At 41.3% G+C, this 11,959-nt stretch overlaps 1 protein-coding gene across 4 annotated transcripts in view; it reads right to left on the bottom strand.

Annotated features, from left to right (window-relative positions):
• The window catches only part of triobpb (TRIO and F-actin binding protein b), a 30,873-nt gene that overhangs the window by 11,116 nt on the left and 7,798 nt on the right, over nt 1-11,959 (bottom strand). For all 4 annotated transcript variants that reach the window (XM_007560248.2, XM_016675475.1, XM_007560249.2 and 1 more), the window contains exons 4-6: nt 5,466-7,980; nt 5,200-5,317; nt 3,670-3,738 (exon numbers count right to left, since the gene is read on the bottom strand). In XM_007560248.2, the coding sequence (XP_007560310.1) occupies nt 3,670-3,738; nt 5,200-5,317; nt 5,466-7,980 (2,702 nt within the window). The remainder of the gene's footprint in view (nt 1-3,669; nt 3,739-5,199; nt 5,318-5,465; nt 7,981-11,959) is intronic.

Here is an 11,959-nt window from a genome sequence, read left to right as displayed (position 1 = left end):
AAAAAAAAAAAAAATACAGTTCACCATTATGTTTGTGTTGGTTTAATCAAATACAATGTTTTCCTCATCATCATATGCCTTGGTGATATTTGTGAACTTTTTAGACTGAGTGAGCCACAATGGCAGCAAAACAGCTGCAGGGCAAAAAACGCTCAAGGAAACCTGAGCTACACAAACGAAAATGTTTTTGTGCACGCTCTCTCTCTCTCAGCAATAAAATGAAACTACAAACAGGTGCAACTCATGACGCGTCAACGTTCATCATAAATTTATTTCACGACTAGTCTGTACTTGCCTACATGCCGGGTCAGGAAGCAGATGGGGGTTATTCCTAAAATATGCTTCCTCCTCCAACGCTTCCAGTGGTCATGTGTGTGCAGGAGGAAAACGGGTCGGAAAAATAACTCCAGCTTACAGAGACGTCATGCACTCTTCCTGACCCCTCTATCCTGTCACTATAAAGGAGTATTGTCTCGGCCGCTTTGTCCTGAAGGCTCGGCTAAATAGGTTACCTCTGAGCACAATGAGAACAGGAGGATCCAAATGAACGCTCATTGTGATGACAGTTCCTGGATTACTGCGGGTCAGAGAGGCAATACTTCTTGATTACCATTTTTTTTTTTTTTTTTTAAAAAGCGGCTTATCGGGTTTCCACAACTGAGCGGAAAACATATTGGTACTAGAGAAACAACAGCTCATCATAACAATCACTCTGGATTTCACTAAATTGTTATGTTGGTCTGTTTTTACAAGATTCCTGTCATGTTTTACTTCCAGGTCAATTTGCCCCTTTTCTTAATCCACAACCAAGCAAGCCTGTCGCTTATTAATGTAATTTAATTGTATATTATTTTCTAAAAAGTTAATTATTCCTGGTGTTTGTTTTTTTGTTCATCAACTTTGGATATTTAAAATGTCTTCCAGTTCCAGTGTTAAATATTCATAAGAGTTTAAAGTTTATTGAGCTTTATGATGATGTGTTTTTGCATTATTTTGCCATTGTCATTCTATTACTTGGAAAAAGGTCTCAAAACAACATTATTATAATTTATCGCAATAACTTCAGGGGCAATTTATCGCTCAGCAAAATGTGTTATTGTGACGGGCCTATTGCCGCCTGTTCAGGGTGGCTGATGATGAGTGTGATGTTTTACTGTCAAATTTTTATATTTTTCTGCTACTTGTCAAAGTTGGGAACACATTTCATGAACTGTGTTAATGTTTGCCAGTAGGTCAAGAAGTATTAGTGGATTTCTTTTAAGAGATTTACTAAGAAATCATCTTTTCGTTTACCAAAGTCAAAAGTTTCACATGGAAGTAGCTACTCTAATAAGATTTAAAAGTTAGCTTTCTCGGTTTTACAGGTGCAAGACGGTTGTTAAAAGGAAACCATTTTCTACAGAGGCGTGCTACAAGAGAAGATCACAGCTGGTAACAGGAAGCTAGAGTATGACAGTAAATTTACTCCATTTTATCTTTTTGAAGGCATTATGAAATGTTAGGCTTTTCAAAATCTCACGGTTAAGACAAGGACTGCTAACTACAGAGAGTACAGATGGAGATCGATGTTAGTAATCCTAGCTACAATCATGATAATCGATGACTAAATGACTATTTTCCAAACGAATATAAAGCTGAACGAAGGTGGGACTTATTTCAAATCACAAAAATGTTATTCTCTTGTCTCTACAAGACCGAAAGGAGTATGTTCACAAACAGATATATTCATGCTTATGAACATTTAATAAAAAACGCAAACTGTCAGAAGTGGAAATAAACTGTTATGTACTGCATTTTAACATGTAGCCGCCATGTTGGATTTTGTGTTCAGGGCTGCAGAGGAACATCTGGGAATATACGTTTCTGTTGAACATTCAGATTTGAGTCACTCCTTTAAAATGGTTTTAATGTATATTAATACTAATTAGCTTACCGAAAAATATTTGATTTCAAAGATGCTGTTAGCTTATCAAATATATGCTCTTGATTTGACCTACAAGTCTGTTGAGAATCTTACTGACATATCTAGCATAAACGATCAGCGGCAGACGGCTTCATTTCGTACACAAAAATGTTGGGTTCGTAACGCTCAAAGCTACAAAGGTACGAAACGGAGAAGGGGCGAAGTCCCCACCACCCACTCCTAAAGGCCAGAGGAAAACACGGAGCATGTGTCACAGCTGGTGGTGAATGCTGTCAGACTGTACGTGCTGACGGCTAATAAAACGTCCCGCTACTGTAAACAAATGGTGGGTAAATAAAGGAAAGAGAAACAAAAGTATTTTGCCCCCGCCACTCAAACTGAGCCGTAAGAAAATAAAAACCCACTTCGATAAACTTTGAACACACCCCTCTACGTTAATCCAATGATTACCAGAAAAAGCAGCTAGCTACAAGAAGCTAAAAGAGCACCAACGTTTTATAAAAGTTAGCTAAACATGGCTAACTGCACAGCAAACGTTTGTTTCATTTATATTAATTCAGGAAGGAAAGATAGACAGGAAAACACAAACTACTTTAAACATAGACTTGTTTTAGGAGGGTACAACTTACCGTCATGATAACAGGATCCAGAAAGTAAAAAGAAAAAAGAAAAAAAAGACGGAAATGTGTTTAATCCTCACGAGAAAAACTTTCTCGTCTCAGCTAAGCCTCTCGTGCAGAAAGCACCTTACTGTCTCACGCACGTTACGCAAATTCAGATAAAACCCCGCCATTCATCCACATTTTTTACTCCAGCCAAAGTGCCGTAATCTTCCCACGACGATACTGGCCGCGGTCTGAGAGAAAGGGGCGAATTTGTCCCGCTAAATGTGGATTAAATGCTCCAATTCAGAAGGAACCATGTCTAAAGTTTCTGATACGCGGGGTAGAGATCCTGCCTTCAGCTCAATGCGTCGTTACTCGCTGCTCTCTGTCTCTGCCCTGTCTGCCACTTCCTGGGCGGATCCGCAATGCTCGTTTAAGAAAACACGCAGACCTCAGTGTTGTATCTGTGAGAAATGGATTAGAGGGACCCTCATGTGGGGGGGAGGAGAATTTGAGAGGGCACCAAGTCTTATAATGTTTTAATCCAGATGAAGTCTACTAATAAAAACCCTTATCACTGCAAGAAAATATGTTCAACTAGCAGTCTTCACAACAGCAATACATCTTCCTGACAAGGACAATCAGTAATCATCTCTTTTCACACGCACATAACAGACCAAGCCACAGTTTCCTGATAGCCTAAGCTTGGAATTGAAGTAGCACTCCCCCCCTCCAAAATCCACCCTCTGTAGCTACTGGTTTCATTTCAGGAATTTCAACACATGCCCCAGCAGACCACAACTGACAAAACTCAGTCTTATGAAATGACTGTAGGGTGTAGGTAAGGCCTATAGACACACAACAAACAGCTGCTAAACAGGAGCATAACATGAACGTATATACGAATTAAAGTAGCAAGTAAATCTAAAAATAAATACAGATATGCAAGACTATGAGTGAATATTGCAGAAGGATGATGTGTACTTAAACAACCCAGAAGGCAAAATAATGTCCTAGATTATTTCATGCATAACAACAATTAGTGACAGACAAAGAAAAAAAAAACACTTAACTGTTTGTATGCTTCAACAGAGGTGACTCACAGACATTAACTTTCAACATGCGGGCCGTAGCACCTACCTGCATTTCTTCCGATCTGTGATTACTTTTCCACGAACAGCCCTCATCTGCCGTGGGACTGCCTGATCTCTGGATAAGAGCGGCTTGTAGTTACAAAAATAATCAATGTCTGACCAAACAAACACAGAAAGTCATCACACAGCTCTACGTTCTCAGGCATATGGGGTTAAGCATTAACACACTTTGGGGGGTGTGAACGAGGGGGCGGGAGGGTGGAAATAACAATGCTCAAGTTCAGTTGCACTGCTGTGGATTATGTTGAGCAAAAGGGAGGACGCATTACACCGTGGGGTTCAAAACCTTATTCCAAAACCAGTGGCATCCACTGTTCTCCTGCTGGACTGAGGCTCACTAAAGTATTCATACGTCCTATTACAGATTGGACATGTTGTGCTATGAATTCCTCCAGTGACCAGCCACAGACACTGGCTACAGCATATATTTTTTTAAAGCAACTTACTGTGACATTACTGCCTGCATTCAAATGCAACCAGTAAAGTTTTTTTTACTTTGAAAGTGTCAGTGCTGCCACCATGTGCCTACACTGGGATTAAGAAACAAGAGACTCCAGTTTAAATGTACATTCCTTTGTACAACACACAGAAACAAAGAACATCAGGTGTTCACCTATTGTCCCCACTCACTCTGCCTGCAGCTAATACCGAGTCAGTAACGTTCAGCTAGATGTGTACACTCTTCGGAGTCATCTGGTTCGTCTGTTTAACTTATGACTAGCCTGCACAAGAGGTATGTAGCTGAGGGTTTGCTAACATGAAAGTTTGGGTTGTAGCAGTGCAACCAATGAGTCTGGAGCCTTCCCGATCAGTAGCTTAAAACTTTGAAATGTTTGCAGCAACAACTCCATTATTGTGATTACAGTAATGGTTATGAAAATGGTCTGGCCTTTATTCGATTTTGAGTTATGCGGTGTTGACTGTAACACTAGTCCAAAGTCTTTTGAATTCTCTAGCAAGTTTTCTTCCAGCATTGCTCTTTATTTAGGTCCATTCAGCTTATCATTAACTTTAACCAGCTTTTACTGTGGCTTCCGAAGAAACGCATTCCCACAGCATGATTTGTCACTGAGGGGTTGGTGTGTTCAGGGTGATGCGCAGGGTTAGTTTTCAACACCACACATATTTGCATGCGTCCCCTTCATGGCAGGCAGTAACCCTTCTCACTACCTTTCTGTAAAAGGCAAACTCTTCCGATTTGGGATATTGTTTTATGACATAAAAACACCAATGGATTGTTTCTAGGTTACAAAAGGGGGCTGAATACAAATGTACAAAACACTTTAGAGATTTCAACATGTAAAACTTTTGAATTGCATCTAATTTTCCTTCTAGATTGGATCAATGCGCTTTAAGTTGGTTATGCCATAAAATCCCAATAAAATACATTTCAGTTTGTGTTTGTAACATGACCCATGTTAATATGTACAAGGGATATGGATACTTTTGTAAGGTACTGTAACAAACTAGTCTTTTCATCCCTTAATATAACTCACATCGCCCACAAGCAGCCTACCTGCAGTGATGTGGTGGAATGAGCTCGAGATAGATATCCACTGCCCCCATAGTGCCAGTCTTTATCCATATCGCCAGGATCGTCCCACTCTATGGAGGGATGCCTGCTCAGGGAGTGGCTGAAATGGCACAAGCACATAAGATATGAAAGGTGGAGTGAAAGTAAAGCTAGCTGCAGTTTGGCTCAGAAATGTGGTGACCCTATGCCCTACAAGAATTAAACACAAACCGTTTATCTTTCATCTCTGTGTGTAGTGTGAGCCTGACCTGGCTGGTTTAAACAGTTCCTGTCTTCGGACAGGCTGATGACTCTGTGGCCGTCCCATGTGGCCCGGCCCCTCCTTCTGATGGATCATTTTGACCTTTGGCAGGTCAGCCATCGCAGCGTACTCCTCCCTGTTCCGTCCTGTTGATCCCACAGAGATCCGGCCTGACTCAGAAGACTCCATGGAGCTTTGCGAGGAGGTGTGTGTCTGAATGTGCATCTGCGGTGGAGGAGAGGGGCTCCGTGCATGGCGAGAGGACCTCTTGTCATGAGGAGGGGGATGGTGATCGTCATGGCCATGTCTACCAGCCCTAGATCTCATGCTGCCAGAGGTTCTGGATGTTTCCAAAGTAACGTAGGCAGCTCTGTTGTTACTTGTGGTTTGTCTAGATGGTGAGGCAGATCGAGATACAGAGGAGCTGCGGATTGAATGTGTAGATCCACGGCACGAGTTTGATGAAGAACGGGAGTCATATTTTGTTTCATTATTCGTGTTTTTGCTCTTAAATGAAACACTGGAGTCTCCTTTGGTGGCACTTCTGAGGATCATGTAGCCTGGGGGGTCAATATTGCCTTTTCTTGAAGGAGAGGGGGAGCGGCTGGTGTGCAGATTCTTGCTGTTAAATGAGCTGCCAGTTCGCATATTTCCAGATGAGTGATAATCAGAAACATCATAGCTTCCCCTCAAAGCCAAAGAACTGTTGGCATCACGGCTTCTGACAGAGGTGGTAAACTCCGTTTTATGTCGTTGAGACTGAGAAGGAGCATCAAAGTTTTGCCTTGAAGGTGAGGAGTTACGATTTTTATGAACATGGCCATTTAATGAGCCATCACTGTGTCCCCTTCCTTGAGCAAAGGTTTCATGAGCTCTCCTAGAAGGAGATGAAGAGCGGCTGCCTAAGCACCGACTACCGCTTGTCTCAGTCTTTCGAAGTATGGACTGTCTTGGTCTGTCAGAATCATGTCTAGACAAAGTTACAGTGGAGACTTCACACTCTTGACCATCCAGTTCGTTTCTAGTCGTTGGGTTGCACAGCTGAGCCTGTCCTTCTATCCCATAGCCTTCTCTTACTGGGGAGCCACAGCGACCATGGTGGTGACGATCATTGAGAGATGTAATGGATTCAGATTTACGAAGGAAGGACTGGTTTGGTGAGGTAAAATGTTTCCTCTGTGGCATAGAAGTAACTGGGGAACTACTACGTTGATGGTGGCTACGGTCATTTAGGGATGTGATTGATTCAGATTTACGCAAGGACTGGTTTGAGTAGTTGAAATTTCTCCCTGGTTGCAATGTAGATACTGGAGAGCCACTGCGTCTCCTGTGACTATGCTCATTCAGGGATGTGATTGATTCAGATTTATGAAGGAGGGACTGGCTTGAGGAGTTGAAATTTCTCCTTGGCGGTGGGGAAGATGCTGGAGAGCCATTATTATTATGGCGACTACGCTCATTTAAGGATGTGATTGACTCAGATTTTCGTAGGGACTGGTTTGAAGAGTTGAAATTTCTCCTTGGCGGTGGGGAAGATACTGGAGAACCATTGTGTCGAAGGTGACTACGATCATTTAGGGATGTGATTGATTCAGATTTTCGGAGAGACTGGCTTGAGGAGTTGAAGTTTCTCCTAGGCGGCGAGGATGCACGACTCTCCTGAAAACGATCATAAGTTCTAGATGGGGAGAAAGTATGATGTGTTGAACTAGTGGTTACGTCGGTGCTGCGAGACATTTGGACCGAAGAATTATATTCCCTCCTCAAAGGTGATGAGCTCCTTTTGTCACTACCTAGTCCTGCTGAAGAACTATTTGCTTCCGTCTTCTTTAAGGCACTCCGAAAATCAGAAACAGTACTGGACTGGGACTTGAGAGAAGAAGCAAATGATTTGAAGTTTCTTGGTAGAGTTCCCGACTCAAAACGTCGAGCATGGACGCCTTGTAAGGAGCTTCGCGATCCTTGCATTGGTGCTTGAGTCCGACCACCACTATCAAAAGTTGTTCTGCTGAGAATGCTGCTGGACTCACTGTGTCTTAACTGCAAGTTTTCACGTGAGGGGGATGAAGAGCGAGATTGAAGAACTGAGCCTTGCCTTGAGGAATCATATCGCCCTGACTGTTGATAGGAAGAGACGTTACTCAGAGGATTTGTTCGACTTAAACCCTTTCGACCGGTTGAGGCCAGGGACTCCGCAATCTTAAAAGGAGTAGGACTGGGAGATCGAGGCCCAACTTGTGCTTCAACTTCAACGGCAACCTCATAAGGGTCCGGGGGAGGAATTTCCACAGTAAGGTCCTCATTGAACACTTCTGGTATCGGCCTTTCTGAGGCAACACCAAGATTGGGATTTCTGAAGGGGATGGTGTCTTTTGGCTCAATGTTTCTGTGACTAAAGATGGGATGTCCTCTTTCAAAATGGCGGAAAGGTGTGGGTGGGCTTTTTTCAGTAAAACGGGCACCAGCTGCCCTCCCAAGGGAGTAGTAGCCACTTTCACGCTTCTCTCGGTCTTCTTTTAATCCTGGAAGAAACCCAAAAATTGGTGATGACTTGCATTTTGAGAGGACTAGAAATTATAAGAAAGACAAGAATGGTAAAGTTCTACCAAAGTGCAGGCACCAGCATTTTCCAGACATAAACCTACAACCGCATGGCCAATTTATTATGAACAGTTTTACTTTCCAAACTGCTCCATATTTTTGTGGCTGTTGGCCCACATATCAATAGTGGCTGTTTTACGGAGATCTGGTGGTTGTATGTAGAGCAAGGCCACACAATATTAAGAAAACATGCAGTGCAGCGATATGAATGACTTGCAACCCATGAGTAATCTACTTTAGGTGTATAGCAAACACAGACTTCAGATCATGAGCGTCCAGCTTATGAAAGAATAGAAGGTTTTATTGAAAATGTTGCTTTCAGACAAGGTCTGTTTTCACACTGAAACAACTTAGCAGTAGTTTCTTGATGACTTTACTATCATACCACTTCTTTACCTTTTACTACTGTGGAGGCCGCTGGCGAAAAGGAACTCATTTGAGAATGGTACACTCAGGGGTGAAAGTAGTTTTAAATTTTGGGGGGGTACTATGACAAAAGTATATATATTGCTTCTTTGTCTGTTTTGGAGTTTCTGTGATGATTAATTTTTTGCGAAGCGATAAAAGCTGGGTAGCTCTTGAATTGCTACAAAGTAAAGCTGTATTTCCTCCCTCAGCCCACTGGCTGCAATGTTGACACCTTGAGAAGCCATGAGACCTAAATACTGAACATCATGGCATGGAATGCATCCCAGTTTTCCATGTCTGGCATATAACAATTCATTTTCGCTTTTAAACTGGTTATGCTGATCCTGTGTCCAGACAGAGGGATAATCAGTAGCCCAGCATCATGACCCGTTTGTTCTGAAGATCCTCCAGCTTCCACTTCATCTTCCTAACATGGCGTCTCCTCGCCCTGACTCTCGTACTGATGGGAGGAACCACAGAGCTCTGTTAGGTTAAAGCTCATCTTCTGAAGTTGGGATATTTTTCCTCCAACAGGTCCCAGAGGAATCACCTCAAACCAGATGTTGGACTGGATTTTATTTCAATGTCATTTGTGAATGTTAGCTTGTCATTTTCAACAGTGAAGCTATAAAGGTTGAAAAAGGTTATCATTTTGGAGAAAGTCTCATCAACATCAATATTTCCACTAAAGAGGCAAAAAATAATAATAATAATAATTGTTTGATAAAGGAAAAGCCTCTCAGACTCTGAGCCAGACAGCACCAAACTATTTTTTTATATTAGACAATTAATTTAATTTCACATAATTATCGCGGTAGAAGCCATTTGTTTGTTAAATACTTAATGAAACATATTTACCGTGTTTGATGTTTGTTGTAAATGACGTATAGTCACAGAAGAACGAGGTAATTAGTCCAAGTTTGTCGTTTATTGAATGTTCAGAAACTACAGCAGCTGTAATGAGCCACAGCAAAGGTAAACAAAGGTAAAACATCCCGAACAGGTGATCAACTCTAAACCACTCGCACCTTTTTATTCTCAGTCACACTTTGTCATTTAAGCACACCCGTTGCCATGGCACCCGCCTGCGCTCAACAAGCTGACCAGAGATTACATTAAAAACATTCAGTCCGATACGATATTAGGTTTTCAGTTTTTATTTATTAATTAATTTATTTATCATTAATAAGCCACCCTGAACACAGAGATGGTTGATTAGTTAATTTTAAACTCCTGCTCTGCTAGTTATTTTGGCATGGAACCGAAACGCACAGACTTGCGCAACACCTTGTTGAAACAATAATCACTGAGATTATTATTGCTGTTGGGTCATTTATTTGAGCACGTTTTGTTTATTTTTTTATTTTTTGATGTTGTTGTTCTTTAATAAAGTTATGAACGTTTTAAGCCAGTCAGAGGAGGACGTGCTGGTCTCAGCCTCCTGGCGACGTTCAGTTTGTCACCTGAGATCTGAGATCGACTCAAAACCTTCAGCGATCGACGTGTTTCACCGCTGCTGTAGTAAAGCATGAACAGTTCAGAAACAATATGAAATGGGAAAAAAGTTATTTATTAACTGATTAAGTCGTGTTTTAGATTGTTCTTGAAAAACTAATCAGTCACGGCTGATTAGTGGGTGAACTCACGGCTGCACAGTGAACCCATTGATTTTTTTTTACAGCCGCTCCCCTCTCTTGCAGGTACTGCGTACCCCCGCTAAATCTTTTAGGGGTACGCAGTACCCGACCGTACCCCCCTAGTTTCACCCCTGTTTATTTTACTTTAGTTGTTTTTACACATTTGGTTGCTGATGTAACATGAGGGAAGCTTGTAAAGCTATTGGTGTATTTAAATGTGCTGCACTGGTTCAGAGTTATCAAATACATTAGTAATTCAGTACATTTACGTCTGCATTTAAAAAAAGAAAAAGAAAACATTTTTGTCAATTCAGCGCTTTTCTGTATCGGATCGGTATCGGCCGATACTGAACCTCAAATATCGGCATCAGAAGTGAAAAAACGTGGATCGTGTGTCCCAAGTCACAACAAATTTCAATATATTTTATGATGGACCAACACAAAGTAATGCATATGTGAGAAGTGGAAGAACAAATAGTACTTGCTTGTTCAATTTTCCAAAAATAAACATTTGANGGTCTGTTTTCACACTGAAACAACTTAGTAGTAGTTTCTTGATGACTTCACCATCATACCACTTCTTTACCTTTTACTACTGTGGAGGCCGCTGGAGAAAAGGAACTCATTTGAGAATGGGTACACTCAGGGGTGAAAGTAGTTTTAAATTTTGGGGGGGTACTATGACAAAAGTATATATAATTGCTTCTTTGTCTGTTTTGGAGTTTCTGTGATGAATAATTTTTTAGCGAAGCGATAAAAGCTGGTAGCTCTTGAATTGCTACAAAGTAAAGCTGTATTTCCCTCAGCCCACTGGCTGCAATGTTGACACCTTGAGAAGCCATGAGACCTAAATACTGAACATCATGGCATTGAGTGCATCCCAGTTTTCCATGTCTGGCATATAACCATTCATTTTAGCTTTTAAACTGGTTATATTGATCCTGTGTCCAGACAGAGGGATAATCAGTCGCCCAGCATCATGACCTGTTTGTTCTGAAGATCCTCCAGCTTCCACTTCATCTTCCTAACATGGCGTCTCCTCACCCTGACTCTCATACTGATAGGAGGAACCATAGAGCTCTGTTAGGTTAAAGCTCATCTTCTGAAGTTGGTATATTTTTCCTCCAACAGGTTCCAGAGGAATCACCTCAAACCAGATGTTGGACTGGCTTTTATTTCAATGTTATTTGTGAATGTTAGAGCTTCATTTTCAACAGTTTAGTTACAAAGGTTGAAAAAGGTTGTAATTTTTGGAGAAAGTCTCATTAACTGATCAATCCACTAAATAAGAGGCAAAAAAATTAGTTTGATAGAGGAAAAGCCTCACTCTGAGCTCAAAGCAAGATGCCCAAACTATCTCTCTCTCTCTCTATATATATATATTAAATATTAGACAATTAATTTAATTTCACATAATTATCGCGGTAGTCTTACGCATTTGTTTGTAAAATACTTAATGAAACATATTTACCGTGTTTGATGTTTGTTGTGAATGACGTGTAATCACAGACGAATGAGATCATTAGTCCTAGTTTGTCGGTTTATTGAACGTTCAGAAACTACAGCGGCTGTAAAGCGACACAGCAAAGGTAAAACAACCTGAACAGGTGATCATCTCTAAACCACTCACCTTTTTGCTCTCCGTCTCTCTGTCGTTTAAGCACACCCATTGCCATGGCAACCTCCTGCGCTCCGCAAGCCGACCAGAGATTACGTTAAAAACATAACATTTAGTCCGTCACAATATTACGTTTGCAGACTTGATATTTATTTTTGCGATCATTAATAAGCGCTCCCTGAACACAGAGGTGGTTGATCGGTTAATTTTAAACTCCTGCTCTGCTAGTTATTTAGG

This window comes from Poecilia formosa, unplaced genomic scaffold, assembly GCF_000485575.1.
Source record: "Poecilia formosa unplaced genomic scaffold, Poecilia_formosa-5.1.2 Scaffold114, whole genome shotgun sequence".
NCBI classification, from domain to species: Eukaryota; Metazoa; Chordata; class Actinopteri; order Cyprinodontiformes; family Poeciliidae; genus Poecilia; species Poecilia formosa.
This window is presented reverse-complemented; position numbering and strand designations above follow the sequence as displayed.